This window comes from Ursus maritimus, unplaced genomic scaffold, assembly GCF_017311325.1.
Source record: "Ursus maritimus isolate PB19 unplaced genomic scaffold, ASM1731132v1 scaffold_16, whole genome shotgun sequence".
Lineage (NCBI taxonomy): Eukaryota > Metazoa > Chordata > Mammalia > Carnivora > Ursidae > Ursus > Ursus maritimus.
This window is the reverse complement of record NW_024424008.1, coordinates 54,969,689-54,996,176: the sequence shown is the minus strand read 5'-3', so window position 1 is coordinate 54,996,176 and position 26,488 is coordinate 54,969,689. Positions and strand designations below refer to the sequence as shown.

Genomic DNA, 26,488 nt, shown 5'->3' with positions numbered 1-26,488 from the left:
AAACCTGAAAAAAGAACAGGAATGAACCATGGGTTATCTGGGACTTGAGTATTTGAGACAGATTAAGATCAGATCTGCCTTGATTTGAAGAAAACCAAAAGTGGTCAGAGGAGTTTTAGGAGGAAGCAGAACTGGAACTAGGCATAAAAAAGATTTGAGTAGCAGAACATTCTAGGACAGAATTCTAGGCAGAAGGACAGTCGTGAAGGCATGGGAGGTGAAAATGAGCCCTGGGAATGTGTGAGACAGAGGGGCCTGCTAACCTGAGCATAGGCAATTTGAGGGAGGGCCTTAGGAGTGGGGCATGAGGAATTTATATCTGACAGGAAAAAGGAGTGTTTGAAAACACTTGACAGGAAGATGAATTTGAGCAGGATGAATGCATTGTCTATGTAAGATTAAGGGGTGTAGGCTGGCAGAAAAGCCAGGAGACACAGAGAGCAGTTTAGGAGCGAGGACAGTTTTGGGGCCTTTGCCGATAGATGTGAGCCCTTTTGTGTACATTTATGCTGATGTCTCTGAAGATAAATGCAGTAGAAATTGTAAACATATGTTACTGCCAAGAAACTCGCTAATGTGTGAAAACAGAAAAATATTAAAAAATTATTTCAGAGTCATTTAAAATATTTCCATTGACAATTTTAATTATCTGTTTATTCAGACTGCCTTTCTGCTTCTTTATAGTCATTAATGATTGCCCACAATAGATGTATTAAATTGACGAAGCTGTGAATTGCACACATTTCTACACAGGGAGAAGTCACAGTCAATATTTTCACCGAATGACAATTCTATTTAAGGCTAATAGTCTTACTTAGGCCAACATATTATCTGTATTAATATAAGTGATCAATGAGTTTGCCAGTGTTTCCTCCGCTCATTTATTCATGCATTCAACTAAGAACATTTACTGAATACCTTTTATGTCTCAAGCATCATATAGAAGTATTGCGTAATGATTAAGAACCTGGACTTTGGCTTCACCACTTAGCTATAGGGCCTGGAGCTAATTACTTATCCTCCAGATCTCTCTCTCTCTTCATCTGTAAAATGGGGATAATAAAAAACCCCTACTGTTTATAGTAATTGTGACCGTCAAATGAGCTAATGTATGTAAGTGCTTAGTATGGGGCTTGGCACATAGCAGAAGTTCAATTTTGCTATTATTATGGTTGTATATAGATATTCGGGTAGCTGTTAGTTGGTGAGGGAAGAATCTGCCATTATTGTTAAAATAATATAGGACCGAGGAGGTCTAGTATTATTTCAGAAATCAGGCAGCATGGCAGAGAGATGCAGAAAGCCGCTAGTTTGGACCCTTTGCGTCTCCTCCCAGGCAGAGTGAATAACAAGTCAGCAGTGGTGGGAGTGGTTCCAGCTACCTGGACTGGTTCGCAGTTTCCCCATGTTCCAGCCCTACGGGGTGCAGATCCTTGTCCTAGTTATTTCTGGGTCTTTTAGCTAACCCACTTACCCTCCCAGCTCTCATGCAGATACGACAGCAGAGCGAGATGGGGAAGACGAAGGCAACAGTAAATGTTAGTGCTGCTTACAGCTCAGGCTCAGTTCTTCACCTGGGTTACCTGGTAAGGCAGACCATGATAAATGTGGTGAGCACAGCTTCCGAGCACAAAAACCCTAGAGAGTATATGCTCCAAAAGGAATTTTGCATTTTTTCCAAGTGTGAGACGCAGACTATATGTGAAAATATTATAATTTTTGGAACATTTCAATAGTTATATGGGGAAAATGGCACAGAATATTATGAAGTGGTACTATCTAAATTTAAATGAATTAAAGTTAAATGCTATTTAAATTTAAGTCCCACATTTGCGTTAGCCACATTTTAAGTGCTTACTAATCACGTGTGGCTAGTGGCCACTGGATTGGACGGCACAGATACAGAACACTTCACCATCACAGAAAATCCTATTGCATACCACTACTGTAGGATATGTGGTTGATATAATTACAGACTTCTAGGGAATAGTGCAATTGTGGACCATATGCCCTACAATAAATCTTGTATCTGTTCACCACAGTTCCCTCTAATCCCTCCAGCATGCTGTGCGGTGCAAACAGCATAGGGCTGAGCATCAGAGGCATTTGGTTCAGATCTTCGCTCTCACATTGATCTGCTGAGTGACTGTAAATAGCTCTCCTAGTCTTCATTCCTCCGTGTGTGTCAACTATCTTTTTTTTTTTTTTTAGCTTTAAAATCCAGTGATTTAAGGAGTCTTTTCTTAGGAATATTGAGCTCACAGGTCTTACTTTGATAAAGGACTTGTTCTTTGAGAAACAGTGACCTTTTGGCATATAACTATCAGCAGGACCTCCCTCTGATGTTTCGAAATTTTCTCCTTTGTCCAAAGCATGATGGGCCAGCACCCCCTCGGAATCCTCTATACAGGGATCCACCAAATGGGTGTTTTTTTGGTTTTGTATCACTATTCATGTAGATGTGTTGCGTGCAATTTTATGTTGTTGGAAGTTTCACGCTTACTTTTAGAAGGGCCTTGTTGCATTAACATGGGTTAGTGACTTACCTGATCGTATTACACCATGAGCTGTGGTCAGAGCAAGGGGAATTCTTGGCAGCTAAATTCCCCGGTTAGTTAGGAAGGACAGTGCTCTTCTGACTCGTGGGCTGATCAGGTTCAGTTTGATTTGGTGCCGTGGCTTTTCCCCAGCTTTTGCCAGAATCGAATACACAGCGTTCAATTAGTAGCAGCCACTTAACACCTCTGCGGGCCTTCTGTTTTCTGCTTGCTGTGGTTGGGGGTGGGGGGTGTGTCTTTCTCAGAAGTATCATCGTGTTTAGCAGCTTTAGACATTCAGGCAAGACGTTGCTAGTTGTGGATGCTCCCTAGGGATTTTCCGTTTCTCTAGTGAGCTGAGGAGTTGCGGAGGAGATCATTAGATTGAAAAGACTTTTCCAGCTAAGTTACCAATGGGTATTTGGGGAAGGAATTTGGGCCTTCTGCAAAATCGTAAGTGTAAAGACCTAGATCCTCAAACTGCCTTTGTCAAATACCAGCTGTGTCCTTGGGCAAGGCCCTGACCTCTGAGCCTTAACATTCTGTAAATCCTTCCTGTCCATCTGGGATCACGAGGTGTAATATAATATGGGTGTTCTTTCAGCTTCCAGTTTTCCTATAGAAACAAGAATGTGCACTGAGAGTACAAATGACTAGTATTCCTAAAAATAAATAATCAAGGCTGTGACTTGAATAACTAGAAACAGTGGGGAATAGCTCTGTGTTTCATTTGGGGAAGCTTTTACCTAACTCTTTCAAAAGCTCCAGGACATTTTTGTAGTATTTATTTTATTTTTCAGATTTTTATTTAAATTTTAGTTACTTAACATATAGTGTAATATTGGTTTCAGGAGAATTTAGTGATTCATTACCTACGTATAACACCCAGTGCTCATCATAACAAGTGCCCTCCTTAATACCCACCCCCCATTTAGCCCATCCCCCAGCCACCTGTAGTGTTTGTTTCATTTAAAACCCATTTAAATCATTTAAAGCTCACTAAAAATATGGGCTTTACATTTTAGCAGTTATTTTTTGTTTGTTTTAAAGATTTATGTATTTTAGAGAGAGAGTGTGACAGAGCAGGGGGGAAGGCACAGAGGAAGAGAGAATCCTGGGGGGGGGGAGCCCCGAGGTGGAACTCCATCTCAGGACTCTGATATCGTAACCTGAGCCAAAATCAAGAGTCAGCGGCTCAACCAACTGAGCCACCCAGGCGCCCCTAGCAGTTGTTTTTAAAAGAAATACAGATTTTTGGGGGTAAAGCCCTGGTGATCCTTGGTTTACCCTTTATGTTTCTGTTGTGATCCTGTGGTATTTCTTTACTACTATTTCTATTACATGTGTTTTAATACCGTTAATAACTAAAGTTCTCTCTATCCTTTTCTCCCTTCCCCCTCTCTTTCTGGCTGGTTCTTCTCTTTCTTTCTTTCTTTTTTTTTTTTCTGTTCTTCTGCTTCCCCTTCTTTAGTCCAACCTCACTGTCCAGGCCTCTTATGGAAAAAGGTTGCTGTTTTCAGCTAGTCTGGGGGGAAAAGTCCTGATCACTCCCCTTCCCACCCATCTTGTGGTGGAGCGTTGGGCCTTAAAAAAGCAGAACGTGTGTGTGCGTGTGCGGCGCGCGCTCACGCCGGCACGCCTGCCTGCAGGCCTGGTGTGTAAGCTCGTGTGTGATTGCAAACGCATGCACATGCCGGTACGCCCGCCGCTGTGTCAACGAGTGTATGTGTGTGCGCTCACGTGTGTGTATGTTCGGAGCGCGCGCGCACCCGCCCGCCCGCCGGGGGCCTGGTGTGTATGTGTCTGCAGTGTAGGCACACACGCCCCCCCTCCCAGCCCGGTGTATGTGTTGTACGTAGATAGCGAGAGAGACAGAGAGAGAGCGAGAGAGAGAGAGAGAGAGAGTGTGTGTGTGTGTGTGTTTGTGTGTGCGTGCGCGCGCCACCAGCCCGCCCGCGCGCCCGCGGTGCTCCCCCTTACGCACGCCTGGCCGGGGGCTGCCAGCCAGCGCCCCTCCACCCTTTGCGCGCCCAGCTGTTTCTATAGGAACCGCAACAGCGCCAGGGCCCCTCCGGCAGAGGCCCGGTGCGAGCATGCCCAGTGGAAGGCGCTAGTTTGGCTCGGGTCTAGGTTTCCAGTAAGTGGCCTGCGGGACTCCGGAGAGATCCCAATGAGCTGAGCGGAGAGTCTTTGTGTGCAGAGGGAGGAGGCGGCGGCGGCCGCTGCCTGGCCTGGAGACCCCGCCCGGGGAGCCCCCGGCAGGAACAATGCTAGCCTGCCTGACCCGGGGGAACTTACTGGACGTCCTGCAGGAGGGCTTCAATGAGGTAACTGTCTGCTCCTCCCACTTCCAGCTCCCCTCCCCCAGGGCCTCCCGCCTAATCTCTGGAGGGGGTTCTCCGCCCCCATCCTCCCGGGGACCCCAGATCACTTCCCCCGCCGAGCCCTAAAGGGTCAAGGTGGTGGGTATGGTGCAGACGAGATGGCTAACTGGGAAAAATCTGAAGGGCCGCCTTCCTCCAGCTAAGCTGAGCGATGCCCTTCCTGGTGGCTTACCTGAGCCCAACAGACAGGATCACAAACTCAGAGGTCATCTCCTTCCAGAAGAGGTGGTTTCCAGCCTTCCCGGGGATTCTCCCCAAGAAAATCCCCAGGGAAGCCCCTGTGTGTGTGGCAAGAGCGCTCATTCTATTTCAGGAGCTAACTGGGTGGGCCAAGTTAGGGGTGGGGTGGAATTGCATTGGTGGAAAGTTTGAGAGAGGGCAGGGTGAGGAGGTGGTCCACATGATGTGCTCTCTACGTGTTCATCACTCTTTGCATTTTCCGGGCAGTAGATTTCTTCACAACCAAGGGCATGGTTGGCAGACAGGACCTAAGAGAGAGGTTGCTTGAGTTCCCGTCCCTTTCAGGGGAGCCAGCATTTGCTCCTTTCTGGGTGAGAGTTGGGGGCTGGACCCTCGATCTGACAGGCAGTATGGGCTAGGACTGGTTGGGGGCCTTTTTCTTTTCACTGTTTTCTCTCAGAATTCTGTTGTTTTTTCCATTCCCTTCTCTTGTGATCTGGTTTAGGACCCTCCCTGCCCCACCTTGTGATTTGCTCCATGTGTCTTCCATTGCTTCCAAGCCCCACCCCTTTAGGTCGCCTGATTCCAGCATCCAGGGAGACCTTTACAAGGAGACCTAGGCTGTTGGTTGTGTCTTTCATCTTTTCTTCCTCTCTCTTTTTCTTTCCACCTCTCGCTCTCTTCCCTTTATGTCCTTCTTAAATACAAGACTTTTTGATGATCAGTTTTTAGTTAAACAACACATGAATATATTCGCTTCTTAATATGAACATTACAGGCAAGACTGTGTGCCTTGGGCCACCCCTCCAGTCCAGGCCTGTGCCCCAGAGGTAACCCTTCTCATGAATGTGTGTGTAAGATTTTCTTTTTCCCACTGCACTGTACGCTCTTTCCTCAAATCCTGTTTCTAATCAAGAAGCTCTACAGCTGACCTGTCTCAGAACCTTCCCAGCCCCGGCCCCCTGTGCCCCAGCCTTGTTCCTGACACAGGAAAACTGCAGAAATGCTGTCCCCACCTAATCAACAGAGTCGGAATTTTCCTTTGGCCAGGGGGTGTCACCACCTTCACTGAAGGGCGGAGCTTGCATCCTGCCTGCACTGCAGGCTCATTTTGCATCAGCTCTCCCTGAACACAGTAAGGGGATTGTTAAGAAAGAGCTACAGTCTGAGAGATGAAACACCACGGAGCTGGGAAGCCACCTCTTTGAGTGCTGCCAGTATTCCTGGTTCCTCTTCTCTCACTCTTGGCCTCTGGGCCTCCCCTGGTCTCAAGCTTCATACTGTCTGACTCATCCACCAGCTGTGGGAGAAGCTCCTTAGGTCCTTCTATGGCCTCCCCCCTTTTTAACTCGGCCCCCAGGTATCAGGTCCCACTGTTTTATTAGGCGGAGGAAAGCAGCACAGTCAGTCCTAGCCTTTGCCTTCTGCTCCTTTTCACTTCCAGACCTTTCAACCGAAGAGCCAAAAGGCTTGGCTGTCTTTTTCATGTTTTAGTGCTTCCATGTCTATCCCCTGGTCTCCCATTCTGGTAAGATGTAAGGGGAAAGGACAGTGGGAGAGTTTTCTCTTTGTGGTGGTAACAGTCTCTTCATCAAAACAGCGCACACAACTTTATAATGAACTCATCTAGAATAATGCAGTAATGCCCCTTATCCCTCTCTGGTGTTTGATTTTCCTGTCCGCTTCCCTCCGTTGCCTTCATGGCCTTATGTACGACCCATCCCTTCTGTTTGTAGATTGGAACTCTGATAGCCAATAGGTACTTCTGGTTTCTCTGAGAAATTGACATCATCTAAATACTACTAATAGTAATATGTTAAATCCCAATGGCCCCTGAGAGTTTAAATAATTCTTTCACATACATAATAAATTATATTAAATAATTCTTTTCACTTAGAGTATCACATCGAGTGCTACTGAATATTGCTGTGATTTGTTATTTCAGCATTGATGGAGCCCTGATTGATTTATTTCAGCTTCTAGGGTTGCTTGATAGATCTAGTAATATTCTGTCTCTTTTGTTAGAGTCATGTGGTAAGGGTGTAAATAGGGACTTAAAAGCTGGTGTCAGAATACACTTTGGTTCCTCTGAGAAGCTCTTCCTGCTGAGGCTAAGAATACCACACATGTGTCCAATCATCTCTGGGGAATGGTCCAAGCGTCTCTGAAGCCATTCTTCAACACCCAGATGCTTTATAAATCTGTGGTTATGGCTGTGACCTCATTCTGTGTGGCAGAGAAAACTGCCACAGGAAATGAAGCTGTGGCTCTAATTGGTTAATTATAAGGGAACCCTGCAGCAGAGAGAAACCCTACCCTCTGAATCAAGGCTTCCCCCTACCCATTGTTGGCCCTGTTCTCAGTCCATTTGCCAGTATGCGTAACTATGCATGATGATTTTCTTCTACCACATTCCCTGGATAAAGCCCTGGCTTCGACACACCGGACAAATTACCCACAGAATTGATCTCTGTCGGTGTTGTCAATGCAGTTCCTTTTATTGACATGGTTAATCTGCATTGTGAGTTATCCACAAATTTTGGCTACTGCCACATTCTGTAGCCTACCCTGGCTGTCCTCGCGTCTCCTGTGCTCTGAGCCTGCCCAGGCTCTCTACTGTTCACATTTTCCCCATTTTGCATGTGCCTCAAAGCTATTTATTTGTTTTCTCTGCTACTTGGTATTGATGGCCTATGAATGTTGTCTTTGGTTGATGTGCCAACATAAATTTCTGCAAGTGTTTTTCTGGGGGCTGAACTTTCTTTAAAAAAAGACTTTGGTGATTGTGTTGGAAGGTTTTGATAAACCTGAGACTCTAATATGGTTTGGCCAATAAACATTCATTCATTCAGTTATTTAGTTCATTTATTGGGTGAGGAGATGGATAAAATAATTGAAACACACCTGGTTCCTGCTTCCAAGGAATTTATAGGGAGAGATTTGTAGGTGTACTGAAAAAAAACCCAAATAAACCGTAATAGGATGCTTACAACAGTACCATACCTGTGTGTACCACAGTAAGCATCCTGAAAGAGGTAGTGTTCCTGGGAGATCATAGGGGCATCTTCTACTTAATGATATCTTGAAAAGCACCAACTTACCTGCTCACTGAGGCCAAACTTTTTTTCCTGCTAGTGTGGTAAACATGCATGGAAACAGTCATTCAACAGACATTTACTGAATTACTGTCTTTACCAGACACTGGGCCAGGCTCTGGAAATAGAAGTCAAATAACATAGAGTCTGTTTCCTAGTGGAGCTCACAGGTCAATGAAAATAAAGTAAATATTCAGAGTATCAAACTTGGGAAAATTGTGGTGATAGAGAAATCTTGTTTGTCAGGCAGAGCAAACCTGAGCCTGGGCTGTGGTGTCAATGGCCTGAGGGACCGAAAGTTATGGGAATGATTTATTCAAATGTTGGTCAACAGGAAGGGAGTTGTCTGAGCCTTAATTTTTGAAACATACATCCTGGAGGACTTTCCCTACCCATTTCCCTCCAAGTAGAGTAGTGGAAACTTAGATCCCACATGGAGATTCATCCGCCTAGCAGTCCCTGAGAAATACAAGAAGGGCCTTTGTCTGGTGTCATCCCCACAAGGGGAACATAGAATGAGTGAGGAAGAGGATTGGCAGGTTGGAGCAGCTGCAGCAAGCATCGCTCCTCAGTGCCCCGTGCCTTCCATGAAGTAGGATTTGCAGCATGGGGCCAACCAGAGGCTTTCAGACGTTTCCACAATGAATTCCTCTGTGCTTTGCTGTAGAAATTAAAAGGCCTGTTAAGTCTTTAATGTCACAAAGCACTATACTCCCTAACCTTTTTTTTTTTTATCCTGACTGATTCCTCCTCTCCTCACCCAGGCTCACTGGCTTTGTTCCCACAGGAGCCAATGCCAGCTAAGCAGATGCTCCCTGGCAGCGAGCTCTCAGGCAGCTTTATGCTCCTCATGGTGACTGATGGGCTGGCCAGGCATGTGGAGCAGAGATAGGGCCCTGTTTGCCAGGTGCCATTCCCCCAGGCCCTTCAGAGAGACTGGGAAGCACTAGAAATTCTCCATTGGCCATGACTGGCCTTGTGTACGCTGGGGGGACCAAAGTCTCAAAATGACACTTCACTGAATATATTTCCTTATGTGTTATCCCCAAACCAGGCCGCACTGAAGTAGTCATGACCATGACCTTCAATGGTCAGGTATGGTAAGGGGATAGGGAACCAATCCCAAAGGCCCTGAGTGGGCTCCATGCTCTGTTTCTAGGATAGGGGACACTCAACTGCAGTGATGTCTCATTCATTCATTCATTCATTCATTCATTCATATGCATTTATTGGGCACTCACTTGATGACATGTATTCCTGAGGGAACAGAGTGTTTGTGGAACTTGTAACTAGTGGGAATTTTAAAAAAGGTTAGGAGATGAAATCTTTTAGAAAGTCTTGAGTTTTCCACTTTGTGGTATATCATCCTTTGACCCCTGGGCTGAACACTCATATGAAGAGCACTGCCCACATAGGAAGAAATGTAAGGATATTTTTACATGTGAGCTTCATTTTTACCTAATTAGCTGCCAGGCTTAATGAATAGATCACCTTTCCTGGCTCAGTAAAGGCCTGAAAGAGTTAATAGAAAAGCTATACCATATTATGTTCTCTTACTAGCAGAATTCAGGCCAATAATAACTCAAGCTTTCCAGACCTCCTGCTTTCCCCTCAGTTTCTCAGCAGCGTCTCCCCACCCCCTCATCTTCTGCTGCTGGAGGGTCTCGGTCCACACAGGAATCTGGTTTCACTGTGAAGCTGATTTCCTTCCGGAGCCAGTCAGGTCTCCTTCTGAACTCTCCAGCACACCAGAGCCCTACTGCTTTTCTTGTTTGTCTTGGTTGCCAGCAGGGAGCCACAGAGCTCAGTTTCGGATGCTTTCTACAATAGGAACAGTAGATCACAGACTTTCCTGGTGAAGCCCAGTAAGTGCTCTTTGCAACTCTAACCAAACAAGTCCACTGCAGGAAGTCTCTTTGACCTTGAGGCTTAGAGGAGATAGAGAGGAGAGGCTGCGCTTGCAAACTTATTTGGAAGGAAGGGCAGGTTTCAAAGAGAAACAGAAAGAAAATTACATTTGGTGCAAGAGAGGTTTCAGGATCGAGCTTCCTGCAGAAGTGAAGATGGTGGATAGAATTGTCTCTGCTTGGAAGAGTTTTAACTTCTATTGGAGGGTTATTTGGAGTGGCCTGGAGGAAGCTGATGGAGATTATGGAGCTGCTAAGGGCTCCCCACACGAGCCACTCCTTGTGTTACCACTATTCGCACAGCTTTACGGCCGTTCGGTCTCATCAAGCCAGAGTTCTGCTCAGCCAGCTTTCACTGTGGCTGCGTCCACTTCTCTCCCCCGTGATGCCTGACTCGAAGGACTGTCACAAAAACCCCATCTTGCTAGACTTCTGGATTACACAGGCATCTTTCTAGCTTCCCCAGAAGAAGTTAGAGATGTGAATTCTGGATCAAGACGACTCCTGTGTTGTCACTAACACGGTATGTTTGATTGTCTTGCTAGTTTAGAGGCAAGTGCAAGAGCCAAGAACTTGAGCAGCAGAAGTAGACAGTGGAATTTATGGACTCATGGAATCCAAGGAAAGGCTGAAAAAGTAAACCATGCAAAGGGCAAGAATGGAGTGGAGTCTCAGTGAAAATCAAGCACTCGAACGCTGGCAGCCCCCCCCCCCCACTCTCCGCCACTTATATCTGGTGCTTTCTGGGGGTGGCTTCATTTCCTTTCACTCCGTATGGCTTTTCTCTCGCAGGTGGGCAGCATGGCCTATGGCAGCATCTAAGTTTTATATCTTACAACTTGGTCAGAAAGAGACGGGTGGGGAGAAGGAGAGGGGTTGTCTTCCTGAAGGCCTGATCAAAAAATTCCAGAGATTGGCTGGACTTGAACAATCAACTCAGCTGGACCAGTGAGCTGTGGCCAGTGGAAGGGGTGATATCACAGCGGCCCAGTTCTAGGGCCCGCACTGTGTCTACAGAGGGGGCGTATTTCTGCAGAAGGGGGACCACTGTGGCCTGGGCAGCTACCCCAAGAGCTGTTAGCGCTCCCTAACCCTGTGGGCCTGACTTGAACCTATTGTCCTGCTGCGATTCTCCGGCTGTTGTTCTTTGAAACAGAACAAGAACTAGGGGTGTATTCAAGAAGTATATCTTAATATTCCAGGTGTTTTCATTTTGCCAGACCTATTGCATCTTGTCTTCACTGAATAACTGACCGATAAAGTAATAGTGCCAGGAGTAAACAGTTCAGCGGGTTTTTCCCAGCCTGCTGCAAGAAGCCCTTAAGAAGTTATTTCATGTCGCTGGGGTAGGGGATTGGAGGTGGAGAAAAAGAAGGTGGGTGAGCTAGGCTCTGGATCCCCCACACTGGCCCTAACCAGGGAAGCTTTTCTCTAATTTACATATCTGCCTTTCACACGAGTTTATAATTTGAGAAAAGACTATGGGGCCAAAAAAAGAAGGAGGAGGAAGAGGAGGAGGAGGAGGAAAAGAAAACTAGTTCAACCCCCAGAGAGTAAGGGAGGAGGAGGAGGAGGAAGAGAGAGAAAAATAAAACTACTGATACAACCCTGAGAGAGTAACAGCCTCTTGCAAAAGCATATGGTCTTTCATCTGCTGCCGAAGTAGCTCTAGTAAATTTTAAAACCAAGCAGCAGAGCTACTCAGGGCCTGGTTTGCACTACAGGCCTCTTTGAAGATAAGCATCTTCGTGGGGGAAGTGGTGGTTTGGCTGGTGCTCGTGAGCGTCTACTTTGTACTTCAGATCCATTTCTTCCGGGCCAGCAGTCGGCATTTACAGCAGGAACAGGGTCTGGCCTCCCCCTTGGGTGTGAAGTACAGATGCTTTCAGGTCAAAGAGGAGGTTCGGTTTGGTGCTCGGCTCACCAGGTCAGACTTCCTGGGCAGGCGGAGACCTAAAGCCCAGGGCACCCCAACCTGCAGATGAGAGCAGCCCCACTCAGTCATGAGTCTCTGGTCCCTTTGAGATGCCCTTCGGGAGTCTCTGTCAACATGCGGACGTAGTAGTGACATGACAAAGGCCCTTTGTCAACATGCGGACGTAGTAGTGACATGACAAAGGCCCTTCGTCAATCAAAAGTATCTTATCAGTGATTTCGTCCATGGTATCAATGATTGCATGCTTATCAGTTTTTTAAATGACGTGAATCTGGATAGACTAGGACCTGTCCTCAGCCTTTTAATACCTACCGCTCTCCTGGACTGACTTCAGGATCCGTGACGAAGGTGGTGCAGCCTCCCATCCCCACTGCAGTGACTGTCCCCTCTGTGCCACTACAAGGCCACATGCTGGAACTTACTCCACAGAATCGTCCTGCCCTTGACATCTTGAACTCTGAGACTCTGTTCTCTGCTCAAAACCCCAATGTCCACACTCCTCCATTCCCATCAGACTTATTTTCAATGTCCTCAGGCTCTCCCCTGCTCTGTCTTCTCTGTCCTCTCAGTTTATCAGCGCTGCTTTGACTTCTTGTCCCCGGTGCAGCTTCCACTGTCAGTCACTTCAAATACCCTCTCACCACCCTCCGCGCTTCCTGTGCCCTGCGGACCGCTGCCCCCCTCTGACGGCTGCCAGTCCTCGGGGAGCCCATCCCTGCTTCCCTCCGCACAGGCCTGCCCAGCAGTTCCAGAGGAGACCACACAACCCCGCTGGTGGATTCAGTGACCAAATCCTGGTTTGCAGCCCTGGTTGAGTCCTTGGTGTCGCGGGGGCAAGTTTATCGGTCACTGTACTTCCCAGCTTCCCGCAGCGTCCCTTCCTGAGCCTCCTTCACTCTGTTTGTCCCTCTCACTGTCAACGGGCAAGCGGGCCTACTTCACAGTGAAGAGGGGTGATTGGATTGGAACTCCTTCCATTGCCCTGGTTAGCGGCTAGATCCCAAGACCTGACCTTCAGTCTTCACCTGTGTATACCCCCGATCTTTGTCCCCTGTTGCTCCTGGAGCTCTTCTTTCCAGTTTATCTCTTAACTCAGACAGAGGACCCCATGGGTGTAAATTGGAACTATACCCCTCGAGCAATTAACTGCCTAGACTACCCAGACCAGTTTGAGCTTAACCCCAGACTCCTGCCTGCGCAGATGGACCGTGGAGTGACCCACGGAATGACCGGCAGTTACCTTCACCTCATTATAATGCTAAACCCTCTGCCCAAGGAGCAGTACAACGTAAGTCCAGGCGTGTTACCGTGAGTGCATGCGTGACCTTATGCCCCCCTCCACATACGATGACAGGGCTCCTCTTTCTAAGTACTCATCCTAACCCTAAATAAAAGGAACCCATCCACCCTTGCTTGGGGAGTTGTAGCTTTAGAAATTATTCCCTGTGATCTCCTTATCTGCTGCCAATAGTTTCCTTTGTATGACAGTTCCACCCGGTGTAGTTTCTACTTGTGACTCACCGAGGAGCAAACTCACGTTACTTCACTTACGCCTCTTCCCCACCTCCAAACTTCTCCACAAAAGTACCTTCTCCTGCCTCCTCGTGATCAGAGGAAGAAGTGGGTCAGCACTGAATTCAAATCCCTTTCCTGCCTCTTAACCAGCCCTGTGACCCTGGGCATGTTGTTGCTGTCAAACCTTGGTTTCCACATCTGTAAAACGGGAATAATAGTTCCTCACAGGATCAGTGTGTGTGTGTGTGTGTGTGTGTGTGTGTGTGTGTGCGCGCATGCATTGGGGGGGTGTTATAAATAAGTAAATAAATATTTTAAAATATATAGATAGATATAGATATATAAAATGTGCATTATATATTTATTCTTATATACCTAGGAAAGGATGTGGTCAAGTGCTTAGCTAGTCCTGGCAGGTAGTAAGCACTCAGTAGTTGGTAGTGACTGTCTTCTTTGCACCTGGCCTATGCCTGTCACACACAGCTACTCTCAAACATGCTCTCCCACCCAGCCCCATCTCCTGGGCTCTAACACCTGTATTTTGCCAACTGGCTGTAGAACATCTTTACTCTGATGGCTTCAAAAAGCTCAGACTCTTGTTCAAAACTGAACTATTTGCTCTTCACATTTTCTCCATCTCAGTGAAAGCAAATTATCCCTCAGGTATGACTTTTTGGACCTTCCCTTTTTGTCACTGCTTTTATCCTATCAGTCACCTGACTTGTATCTGGAATTTGTCCTTTTCTTTTCTTTATTTTTTTTTAAAGATCTTATTTATTTATTTGACAGAGAGAGAGACAGCCAGCGAGAGAGGGAACACAAGCAGGGGGAGTGGGAGAGGAAGAAGCAGGCTCCCAGTGGAGCAGGGAGCCCGATGCGGGGCTCGATCCCAGGACTCTGGGATCATGCCCTGAGCCGAAGGCAGACGCTTAACGACTGAGCCACCCAGGCGCCCTTGGAATTTGTCCTTTTCTAATGATACTGCTTCAGTTCAGGTTCTCATAATCTCTCACTTGAATTATTGCCTGGTGTCCTCATTGTTTTCTCCCAATCTGGACGGGATCTATCCTGTGTTCTACTGCGTGTCCAGAGTGACCTTTCTAAGATGCAGGTCTCACTGTTTCACTCTTCTGTTTCAAAACTCCACATGTTGCTGTTGAAGGTCTTTGAGCTGTAAATCTAAGTGCAGATAGGTCTTGTGCTGACCTATTTCTCCACCATCATCGCCAGCCACTAAAAGCTCTGCCCACACAGGAATTTTTAACTGGCTGTTCCTCCAGGGTACCATATGCCTTCACTGCTTGCTCTGCTCTCCTCTCCTCTCTTCCCTTCTCTTCTCCTCCCTTCCCTTCTCTCTTCTCTTCTCTTCTCTTCTCTTCTCTCTTTTCTTTTCTTTTCTTTTCTTTACTTTTGTTTTCCTTTCCTTTTCCACCACCTCTCCCTAGGATGCCCTTCTCCAACTGGCAAACATCCTTAGGGAACCAGAGGAACATCTCGTTTCCTCTAGACCCTTCCCTGATCCTCACGTCCTTCCATCCTGTTGCTTCTTATGTGCACAGACAGCATTTGTTAATATTTCTCTATTGCCACCGTAATTACTTTGTATCACAGTTATTTATGTGCCTGTAAGTGCGGGACTTGGCACAATTCCTAGCAATGTTGGTTGATTTGAATAAATGAATGCATGAAATGATACCATCTAGAAGGATCTTGTGAGATGGGATTTAACAAGTGAAATTTGTTATAGGTAAATATGGATCAAGAAGATCTGTTTTATAAGAATCACGATGGAAGAGTTTGGTTTAACAGCAGAATGTGTTAAAAGTTATGTCAACCAAAAATTATTTTAGTTGACAGCTCAGTGTGAGTCAACAATGTAACGTGGTAACAAAAAAAAAAAAAAAGAAAGAAAGAAAGAAAGAAAAAGAAGAAGAGGAGGAGGAAGGGGAGGAGGAGGGAGGGGGAGGAGGAAAGACTATGAACTATTTTGGATGGAGAAGCTGAGTGTCTGGTTTTACCCCTAGAGTATTGTGTGTGGTTCTAGGTATCATGGTTTTAGAGGAACTTAGGCCAGAATAGCAACAATTCTTGAAACTATTTTGTTTTTAAGACTTCTTGAAAAATTATCAAAGTAGACAAACTGCTAGTTAATACGACGAAGAAGAAAAAGGGAGAAAGCACAAATATACAAAGTAAGAAGTGACAACGGAGAAGTAACCATTGAAACAAAAAATTGTAAGAGTCTTTGCAAGTCTGCGAACACATTTTAAAACTTTGCTGAAATGGATAATTTCCTAGGGAAATGCTGATGACCCAAATTGAAAGGGACAGAAAATTCAAATGGATCATTTTCTATGGAAGAAAGAGAGAATCCTATTAAGAAGCTATCTCTCAAAAAAACTACCAGTTCCAGATTATTTCATAGAGGAATTCTACCAAAGTGCCGCATTTTACCAGATAGTTCCAATGCTCTATGTATTATTTCAGAGCATTGAAAAGGAAGAGAAACTTCCTACCTCTTTTTAAAAAGCAAATATAGGGGCGCCTGGGTGGCACAGCGGTTAAGCGTCTGCCTTCGGCTCAGGGCGTGATCCTGGCGTTATGGGATTGAGCCCCACATCAGGCTCCTCTGCTATGAGCCTGCTTCTTCCTTTCCCACTCCCCCTGCTTGTGTTCCCTCTCTCGCTGGCTGTCTCTCTCTCTGTCAAATAAATAAATAAAATCTTTAAAAAAAAATTAAAAAAAAATAGAAAGCAAATATAATATTGATGCCTAAACATGATAAAGACAGTGCAAAAAGGGAAACTACAGACTAATATTTATGAATACCCATGAAAAAGTACCATACATATAGTATTAACATAGCACTAATAGAATCCAACATTAAACATATAATTCACTATCATCAGGTGGGGTTCATTCCAAGAATGCAAGGTAGGTTTATTATTAGGAAATCCATTAGTATCATATACCATGTTAATAGGTCTCAGGAGAAGTAATCATGGGATTATCTCAATAAAGGCTGACGGACCTTTTATTGAAATTCAACATCCATTCCTCATAAAACAGTCAAGAAAATAAGACTTGATGGATATACTTAACATGATAAAATATATATACCTTAGTCCTAAAACCAGTAACTTCCTAAATTGGGAAACACTGAAAGAATTTTTCTCTAAGTCTAGAAACAAGGGCAGGATGCCCACTCTCTGTTGTACTTTGTATCAGAGGTATTAGCCAGCACAATTAAACTAGAAAATTTGGTTAGAGGCACAAGGCTTAGTAATGAAATAAAACTATTTATTTTTGCAGACATAGTAATAATCCTGGAAATCGAAGAGATTAGTGATAAAACTCAAACAACAAAAGATAAGGTAAGAGGATATAAAATTAACACACAGAAATCAACAGCTTTATATACCCAAAAAGTAGCCAATTAGAGACCGTAATGGTAGAGGAAAGCTCATTTGCAATTGCAGCAAGGAAGATTGAGTACTTAGAAATGAACCTAAGGGGAGATGTGTAAAACCTACAGGAGGAAAACTTTAAAACACTCCTGGAAGAAAAATTTGAACAAAGGAAACAACATCCCCTGTTCTTGAGTAGGCTGATTTAACACCGTAAAGGTGACAGGTCTCCCTAAATTAATTTATAAATGTAATATAATCCCAATAAAAATGCCAACAGGCTTTTTTAGGAGGTTAGGTAAAAATAACAAAATACGCATGGAGAAATAAATAGGCAAGAGTAGTCAAGAGAACACTAAAAAAGGAAATTTTCAGGGGGCAGGGACTAGCCTTACTGGGCATTAAAATGTACTGTAAAGCCTCTATAATTAAAATGTTTTGCATGAGTAAACAAATATATGAGTGATGTAGGATGCAAAGCCCATAAACAGACCCAAGGACTTATGGAAATTTAGTATAGGACAAAGGTAGCATCTCGGACCACCGGGGTAGAGAGGCAGTTTTAAATGGTTCTAGAACAACTGGGTAGCTGTTTGAAAAAGATGAATTAGATTTGTTTCTTATATAATACACAAGAATAGACTCCAAATGGATCAGGGATCTAAATGTAAAAAATGAAACCATACAAGAACTAGAAAAAAACAGGTGGATTCTTCTTTCACCTCAGTGAAGGGAAAGGCTTTCTAACCATGACTCAGAATTCAGAGACAATATAATAAATGATCAATAATGTGATTATATAAAAATAGAAACTCTTTCATGGCCAAAAAGACAATATAAGTAAAGTCAAAAGACAACTGACAAAACAAATATCTGTGACACATGTCAAAGACAAAAGGGTGACATTGCTAAGATGTAAAAACTTAAAAATGGAAGGACAAAGGACCAAAACTTTGAAAGAAAAATGAGAAAAAGACAATTCATTTAGATATGAAAAAAGTGATAAAAGGTAAAAGATATAAAATGGGTTATTAAACCTACAAAAAGAGGGTTTTTAAAAAAGATTTTATTTATTTATTTGAGAGAGAGAGAATATGGCGGGGGCAGAGGGAGAGGGAGAGGCAGACTCCCTGCTGAACAGGGAGTCCGACGCGGGGCTCCATCACAGGACCCTGAGATCATGACCTGAGCTGAAGGCAGATGCTGTTTTTTTTTTTTAATGTTTTTTTATTATATTATGTTAGTCACCATACAGTACATCCCCGGTTTCCGATATAAAGTTCGATGATTCATTAGTTGTGTATAACACCCAGTGCACCATGCAATACGTGCCCTCCTTACTACCCATCACCAGCCTATCCCATTCCCCCACCCCCTCCCCTCTGAAGCCCTCAGTTTGTTTCTCATAGTCCATAGTCTCTCATGCTTCATTCCCCCTTCTGATTACCCCCCTTTCTTTATCCCTTTTTTCCCTACAGACCTTCCTAGCTCTTATGTTCCATAGATGAGAGAAATCATATGATAATTGTCTTTCTCTGCTTGACGTATTTCACTTAGCATTATCTCCTCCAGGGCTGTCCATGTTGCAGCAAATGTTGAGAATTCGTTCTTTCTGATAGCTGAGTAATATTCCATTGTATATATAGACCACAATTGAAGGCAGATGCTTAACCCACTGAGCCACCCAGGCGCCCCTACAAAAACAGGTTTAAACTTGAAAGAACTGAAAATTAAAACAACACTAAGATACAATTTCTCACTTATCCCATGGGCAAGAATTGCAAGTACGACAACATTCTGCTGGAAAAGCTGTGGAGAAGTGTGCTCTCATGCATTCCTTTGGGAACGCAAACAGATACAGCCCTTTAGGCAGGGAATTTGGCAATATCTGATAAAATTATCCACCTACTTGCCTTTTGATCCAGCAGTTCGGCTTCTTGGAATCTACCCTGAAAGTAGACCGGTATCAACATGAAAAAAACACATGCAAAAGGTCACTCGTTGCAGCATTGTTTGTAATTGCAAAGCTTTGGAAAAACCCTAAATGCCCACATACAGGAGAACGGTTGAATAAATTATGGCATATCCACATAATGGATTACAGTAGCTGTAAAAATGAATAAGGAAAAGTCTCTAAACCAGTATGGAGTGATTTCCAGAATATATTAAGTGAAATGAAGTGAAAAGCACAAGTGCAAAGAGAATGTCAGTGCTGTGCTATATTTCACACAAGAAGGAAAGGAGAAAGTGGAATTCATGAGGTTGGTTACCTATGGGGTGAATAGGAGGAGGTGGAAAGAATGGAAAGGAGGGGGGTGGCGTAGAAAGAATGATGGGGAGGTGCTGCCTTCCTGACTAGAGTTTTTGTATAGCTCTGACTTTTAGGATCATGTTAACGTTTCACCTGAGCATCCTCAATGTGGGGAGAACCCACAATGGACTCCTGATCCTAAGAAACAAGCCCAACTGTGTTACAAATGAACATAACCACACCGGAGGGGGTGGAGAAGAACAAACCTAGGTGACTTTTGAATCAGTATTTTCACTAACACTGTAAGACTAAAGACAAAAAGAACTATGCACAAATATTATATGATGGTTAGTAAATTAATTTTTTACAAGGTATGAGTTAGCAAGTCTGACGCTATTTTATGTGTTCTCTAGGATTGAGCAAATATTAGTAAATATATAGTGGAGAGTAAGAGTCAAGTTTCTCACTGGGAGAAAGGAGTTATAATAAAGAAAAAGGACAGGAAGGAGTAAATTCTGTGGGTTGGGTTAGAGGAGGGATCAGTGTAATTTATGCTATAATTCCTGGTATATGTCTCTTTGTGAAGATCAGTAGATATAGACGTGTGTGTGTTTGTGTTCATGTGCGCACACGCGTGTGTGTGTGTGTATGTACATACATGTATTTCCTACTCTACTACTGAGAGCGCCAAGAATGTTACCCCAGTAACAATGAGCACCACTCATGCCCAAATTTTGGTTTCTAAAAGCTATTCTCCAATAAAAAGAACCGGAGGTCCTTTGAGAAATAGCTGATTCCTGAGCTGGGCAAGGAAAGTACAAGTTGACAAGTGTGGAGTATCTTCTGATGCCAGAAAGTAAGGAAGTGTTCAAAACACATGATCAGCCCTATGATCCAGCAGTCCTACTTCTAGGTCTATATCCAAGAGAACTGAAAGTGGGATCTTGAAGAGGTGTTTGCACACTCATGTTCGTGTAGCAGTATTCACAATAGCCAAGAGGGGGAAGCAACCCATGTGTCCATCAACAGATGAATGGATAAGCACTATGTGGTATAGACATACAATTAAATATGATTCAGTCTTAAAAAGGAAGGAAATTCTGACACGTGCTACAACATGGATGAACCTTGAGGACATATGCTAAGTGAAATAAGCCAATCACAAAAAGACAGTCATACCGTATGATTCCACGTATTTGAGTTATCTAGAGTTTTCAAATACATAGAAACAGAAAGTAGAATGGTGATTGTCAGGGGCTGAGAGGAGGGGGAGTGGGATTTGTTGTTTAATGCCTACAGGGTTTCAATTTTGCAATGTGAAAAAGATCTGTAAATTCATTGCACAACAGTGTGAATATACTTAACATTACTGAACTGTACACTTAAAAATAGTTGAGATGACAAATTTTGTGTTATGTGTTTTTAGCACAATTTTTTAAAAAGTGGAACATATGAAAACGATACAGAAACCAACATTTGTCCCAATTTGAGCAGCAAAATAAATAATAGTAATGGATTAATATAATAAATAAAAGCGAAATAAATACCCATGAGCCCATACTGACATAAATAAGTTGATACGGGGAGAAGGGAGAGCTAGCCTCTTTATATTAGGAATTCCAATTAATAACTGTAGAAGGAATGATGGAATTAGAAAATCATCATTTGGGAAACATCATAGTAATCAATCAGGAAAGAAAAATCGATGTTCAATTTAAAATAAGTAAAGTGATGATGCGAAAAAGGATATTTTCATAGTCTCAAAGCACTTTCCCACAAGATACTTACCAATTACAAGGGGAAAATGGCAACTTTTACAGTAGGAAAACCTGGCAGACACTACCTTAACCATTTGATCACAATTAATTAATTAAATGGCATCATGTGCCTGTTGATATGATGCACTGAGAAGGGTGTAGTATGACTTCTGTGTTATTCTTGCCCAAAATCCATAACCTGAATTTAATCAGTAAGAAACTTCAGACAAACCCAAATTGAGGGACACTGTAGAGAATAACTGGGCAATATTCTTCAAAATTATCAAGATCATGAAAGACAGAGAAAGACTTAGCAACTGTCCCAGATTGGAGGAGACCAACAAGATTTGACGGCTAAACTTAAGTGTGAGATCTTGGACAGTAAAAGGACAGTGGGACAATTGGTGAAATTTGAATAAGGTCTGGAGATTAGTTAATGGTATTGTGTTAGTGTAAATGACCTGTTCTGATCTTGTACTATGGTTCTGTAAGATGTAAACATTTGGGGAAGCTAGGGAATGGGTATTGGGGAATTCTCTGTACCATTTTTGCCACTTTCATGTAAGTATGAAATTATTTCAAAATGAACAGTTAATAAAATAAAAATAATAGGGGTTTTGAATAAGCCCCTAGTGTGGGTTGTCAGTGTTTTCTGGCAGCCAAGGAAGGAAAGAAGAAGGAAAGAAAAAAAAAGAGAAATGTCTAGAATGAGGAATCTTCATGTCTCCTTTTATACCCAGAGTATTGTGTTAGGTTCTAGATGTCTTGGTTTCAGAGCATTTAGACAGGAGATCAATAATACTTGAAACCATTTTATGTCAGGGATGTTGACCTTGGCTTGCAACTCTGGATGTACGTAGGAGCACTTAAGGAATATTGATATATATACCTGGGCCCTACCCTCAGAAGTTCCAGCTGGTCTGCGGTGGGCCCCAGACTGAAGTATTTTTAAAAAGCTTCGCCAGTGCTTCTGATGGGTAATCAGGGTTTAGGGAACCCCTTGGTTAAGGGAACTGGAGCTTTTAGCTAGGAGAAGACTCACGTTAGCTCTACAAGAATCATATGAGGGAACTTGGGAAAATAAAGCTAAATTATACCCCCTGGAGAGAATTCAATGGGGTGATGTCTACGTGTCTTGTATTTTTTAAAAGCTTCCCTTGTGATCTTGATGCACAACCAGGGATGGGAACAGTGCTTCTCAAACTTTAACGTGCATATGAATCACTAGGAGATCTGTTTAACGTGTGGATCCTGGGTAGGAGCCTGAGAATCTGCATTTCTGATGGACTCCCAGGTGCTGCTGGTGCTGCTGGCCTGTGGGCCATACTTGGAGTAGTAGAGAGCTACTTAGTGTAGATTATTACTCAAGAGACCCAAGCATTGGATGTGGGGGAGAAACTGGTTTAGACGAAGGTGTCTTCCATTCTGAGAGTTTGAGGGAGATTCACTGAAACCTTGGGGATGCCTTTATTTAAGTGATAGTGTGGTCCAATGAAAAGAACATTGGCTTGGAGTTAGAATTTCATGGTCACGGTTCACTGTTTGGGTGACCTGGAACAAGTTATTTCACCTTTTTTGAGTCTCAGTTTCCAGTTAGCAAAAAAGATACAGTAAAATCTTCCTGGCAGATTAGCATTAGGAAAAATGTGTTCATGGGACCTAGCAGAGGGGCACTTGGCTGGCCCAGTCAGTGGAGCGTGTGACTCTTGATCTTGGGGTTGTAGGTTCTAGCCCCAAATTGGGCATAGAGTTTCCTTTACGGAATGAAGGAAGGAAGGAAGGAAGGAAGGAAGGAAGGAAGGAAGGAAGGAAGGAAGGGGGGAAGGGAGAACTTAGTATAACTCTTGACACAGAGTAGGTGTTCAGAACAGTGGTGACTATTATTATCATTAATGCTGTAGAATCCTTTTTTGTTGAAAGACCAGAGCTGAGATTAATGTGGATGAAAAGTACTGTTAGAACCTCTGATCAGTTTTGCACCAGACAGAACTTCTATTCAATAGCCAACGGAAGGCTGTGGTTACTCAAGTAGAAATGATCTTGACCTAACGTAAACCATTTGTTCTTGTCTGCCCCTGCGTTATTCATTTTTGCAGTCATTTTAAGTCTCGGCCCGAGGAAATGTGACAAATGATTCACCAACTCAAATATTTGTCATACTCCTGTTACTCTAAAGTCCAATAATTCTTTTTTTTTTTTAATATTTGACAGAGAGAGAGAGAGACAGCCAGCGAGAGAGGGAACACAGGCAGGGGGAGTGGGAGAGGAAGAAGCAGGCTCCCAGCGGAGGAGCCTGATGTGGGGCTCGATTCCAGGACCCCAGGATCACGCCCTGAGCCAAAGGCAGACACTTAACGACTGAGACACCCAGGCGCCCCTAAAGTCCAATAATTCTAAACTGTTGTCACTCCCCGCATAGAGCATAGTTCATACCTGAGCTCCTTTGAGCTCACTGTCCCCTTTGCCACTCCTCCCCAATCCCCAAAGTGTGGGCTCAGGTTGGGCTGGTGCTCTCAGAGCCCTATGTGACATAGGACATCCTCAAGGAGAGGATGTGAGAGCTGAAGTGTGTGAGGGTCAGGGAAGGCTTCCTGGAAAAGGTGATGCTTGAGCTGAGCCTTAAGAGGAAGCATCAGGCTCAGGGAGGGAGAGTGGCTGGAAAGCTCGGTGCGTTTGGAGCACTGAGATGGTTTGGACGAACTGAAATGTGGCAGGCAAACGGGAGGGTAGTGAGGAAAGCTGGAAGAGAGGTAGCAGCCAGCAAATGAGACTAAATGCAGCGAAGGAGGTTGGATTTTATCCAGCCAGTGAAGGAAGCCAGTGAGGGATCTGAAGCAGGAATTTGTGGAGGGTGGGTTGAAGGTGTTATTAGGTAAGGGAAATTGGTTAGGAGGTTTTTTAAAAATTATTTAAATTCAGTTGGCCAACATATAGTACATCATTAGTTTCAGATATAGAGTTCAGTAATTTATCAGTTGCGTGTAACACCCAGTGCTCATCACATCATGTGCCCTCCTTCGTGCCCATCACCCAGTTCCCCCGTCCCCCCACCCACCTCCCCTCCAGCAACCCTGTTTCTTAGAGTTAAGAGCCTCTCATGGTTTTTCTCTCTCTCTGATGACTTCCCATTCAGTATTCCCTCCCCTCCCCTATGACCTTCTGTGCTGTTTCTTACATTCCACGTGAGTGAAACCATATGACAATTATCTTTCTCTGATTGATTTATTTCTTTCAGCATAATACTCTCCAGTTCCATTCATGTCAGTGTAAATGGTAAGTATTTATCCTTTCTGATGGCTGAGTAACATCCCATTATATATATATATGTACCACATCTTCTTTATCCATTCATCTGTCCATGGCCATCTTGGCTCTTTCCACAGTTTAGCTACTGTGGACATTGCTGCTATAAACATTGGGGTGCAGGTGCCCCTTCAGATCACTACATTTTTATCTTTGGAATAAATACCTAGTAGTGCAATTGCTGGGTCATAGGGTAGCTCTATCTTTAACTCCCTGAGGAACCATACTGTTTTCCAGAGTGGCTGTACCAGCTTGCATTCCCACCAACAGTGTAAGAGGGCTCCCCTTTCTCTGCATCCTTGCCAACATCTGTTGTTTCCTGAATTGCTAATCTTAGCCATTCTGACTGGTATGAGGTGGTATCTCATTGTGGTTTTGATTTGTATTTCTCTGATGCAAAGTGATGTTTAGCATTTTTTCTTGGGTCTGTTGGCCATTTGTATGTCTTCTTTGGAGAAGTGTCTGTTCGTGTCTTCTGCCCATTTCTTGACTGGATTATTTGTTTTTTGGATATTGAGCTTGATAAGTTCTTTATGGATCTTAGATACTAGCCCTTTACCTGATATGTCATTTGCAGATATCTTCTCCCATTCGTTGCATTTTAGTTTTATTGATTGTTTCCTTTGCTGTGCAGAAGCTTTTTTTCTTGATGAAGTCCCAATAGTTCATTTTTGCTTTTGTTTCCCTTGCCTTTGGAGACGTGTCTAGCAAGAAGTTGCTGCGGCCGAGGTTGGAAAGGTTGCTGCCTGTGTTCTCTAGGATTTTGATGGATTCCTGTCTCGCATTTAGGTCTTTCGCCCATTTTGAATTTATCTTTGTGTACGGTGTAAGAAAGTGGTCCAGTTTCATTCTTCTACATGTGGCTGTCCAGTTTTCCCAACACCATTTGTTGAAGAGACTGTCCTTTTTCCATTGGATATTCTTTTGGTTAGGAGTTTTATATGTAAGCCAGGTAGTCGGATCCCAGCTGTTACCCTTCATGGCTTTTTCGGTCTTAACTCCTTTTCCCCAGAGCAGAGTGGTTTACTACAGAGGTGCCCTTTTGCCTGACTGGTCTGCCGCCCGCGGTGCTGTGGCTGTGCAGTAGGGGAGAAGGAGCAGAGCCTGCGCGGAAATCTGGCCCACATCAGGCAGAAGGTGCAGCCACCCCTATTCTGCGGAGTGAGTTGGGTAGCGTGAAGCCCTTGGTCAATACTTGGACCACATTTACTGTGTTTCAATACCATGTCTGTTCTGTCCTCGCTGGGGACATTGGGGGAGTTACATAACTTCTCTGAACTTTATCCAGAGAACTTTATCTGTGAAATTATCCAAGAGAGGACACTGACCCTTCAGTGCTTTTGTGAGAATTAATTAAATGGTGATAATGATGAAAATAATAATGACATCACCTGTGTGGCAGGTCCTGTTTCAGGTACATTTATTATACAGTAAAATACACATCAAACACCAAAACTAGTGTGTGGTTCATGTAGATATCGGATCCCCCACCTGCCGATAAGACACTTCCTGCAGTTTGTCAGCAGCTGATCGAGTATTGCCTTAGTACTGTCTTACAAAGCCTTCATTTATTCCCACAAGTCGACACAGAGAAAATAACGAAGATTTGATTTAAGCTCAGGAAGCAGTCAGTGAGTAATTTCCAACATCATTTCATTGACAAAGTACTCGTGGCTTAGAAATCAAGTGTTCTTTAACCAGATTGTAACTTAACACCGTTAGCCCTTGAACCTAATTTTTAGGTTCAGGGTCTTGGGCTTATACAGAAACCAGACCGCTGCTGCTGCTTCTGGGACATTGGTCACGTGCTATTTTGATATTTAGTGCCCATCTTCAGAACAAATGCATAATAGGAATAAACACCTGACTGCAAGCTTTGTGTAAGGGACAAAATAAAATATGTAAGGTTATCTGAGGGCTGGGTGGGTTATATGTCCCTGTCTGGGCCCTTCAGGCTTCTGATGGTACTGGCTGGCTTAGTCTCACAAGAAGCGAAAGTTCTCCCTCCCCCCCCTGCCCAAGCCTTCAAGGCCCTACTCACCAAAGCCTTTCTTTTCCTTCTTTGTGCAGGTTTTAGGCAACTAGATCCTCTTTGACAGTATAAAGCATGGATTAACACTGAGTAGCAATCTCAGGATTATGGGCTCAGGAGAATAAATCTTGGGTTGACCCTGAGATGATTTCAGTTAAGTCTCATTGTGAAGAGCGATGGGAGA

At 43.9% G+C, this 26,488-nt stretch overlaps 1 protein-coding gene and 1 long non-coding RNA gene across 2 annotated transcripts in view; one reads left to right on the top strand and one right to left on the bottom strand.

Moving 5' to 3' along the window:
* Positions 1-683: 683 nt before the first annotated feature.
* On the bottom strand, positions 684-6,418 carry LOC103662391. The gene is made up of 3 exons (XR_568434.2): positions 5,094-6,418; positions 2,547-2,893; positions 684-1,583 (listed from the first exon to the last, which is right to left on the bottom strand). It is a non-coding gene; the product is annotated as an uncharacterized LOC103662391 (long non-coding RNA).
* DIXDC1 (DIX domain containing 1) overlaps positions 3,961-26,488 on the top strand; it is a 60,643-nt gene continuing 38,115 nt past the window's right edge. The window contains exon 1 of the mRNA XM_040631220.1: positions 3,961-4,864. Coding sequence (XP_040487154.1) covers positions 4,805-4,864 — 60 coding nt within the window. The 5' untranslated portion in view covers positions 3,961-4,804. The remainder of the gene's footprint in view (positions 4,865-26,488) is intronic.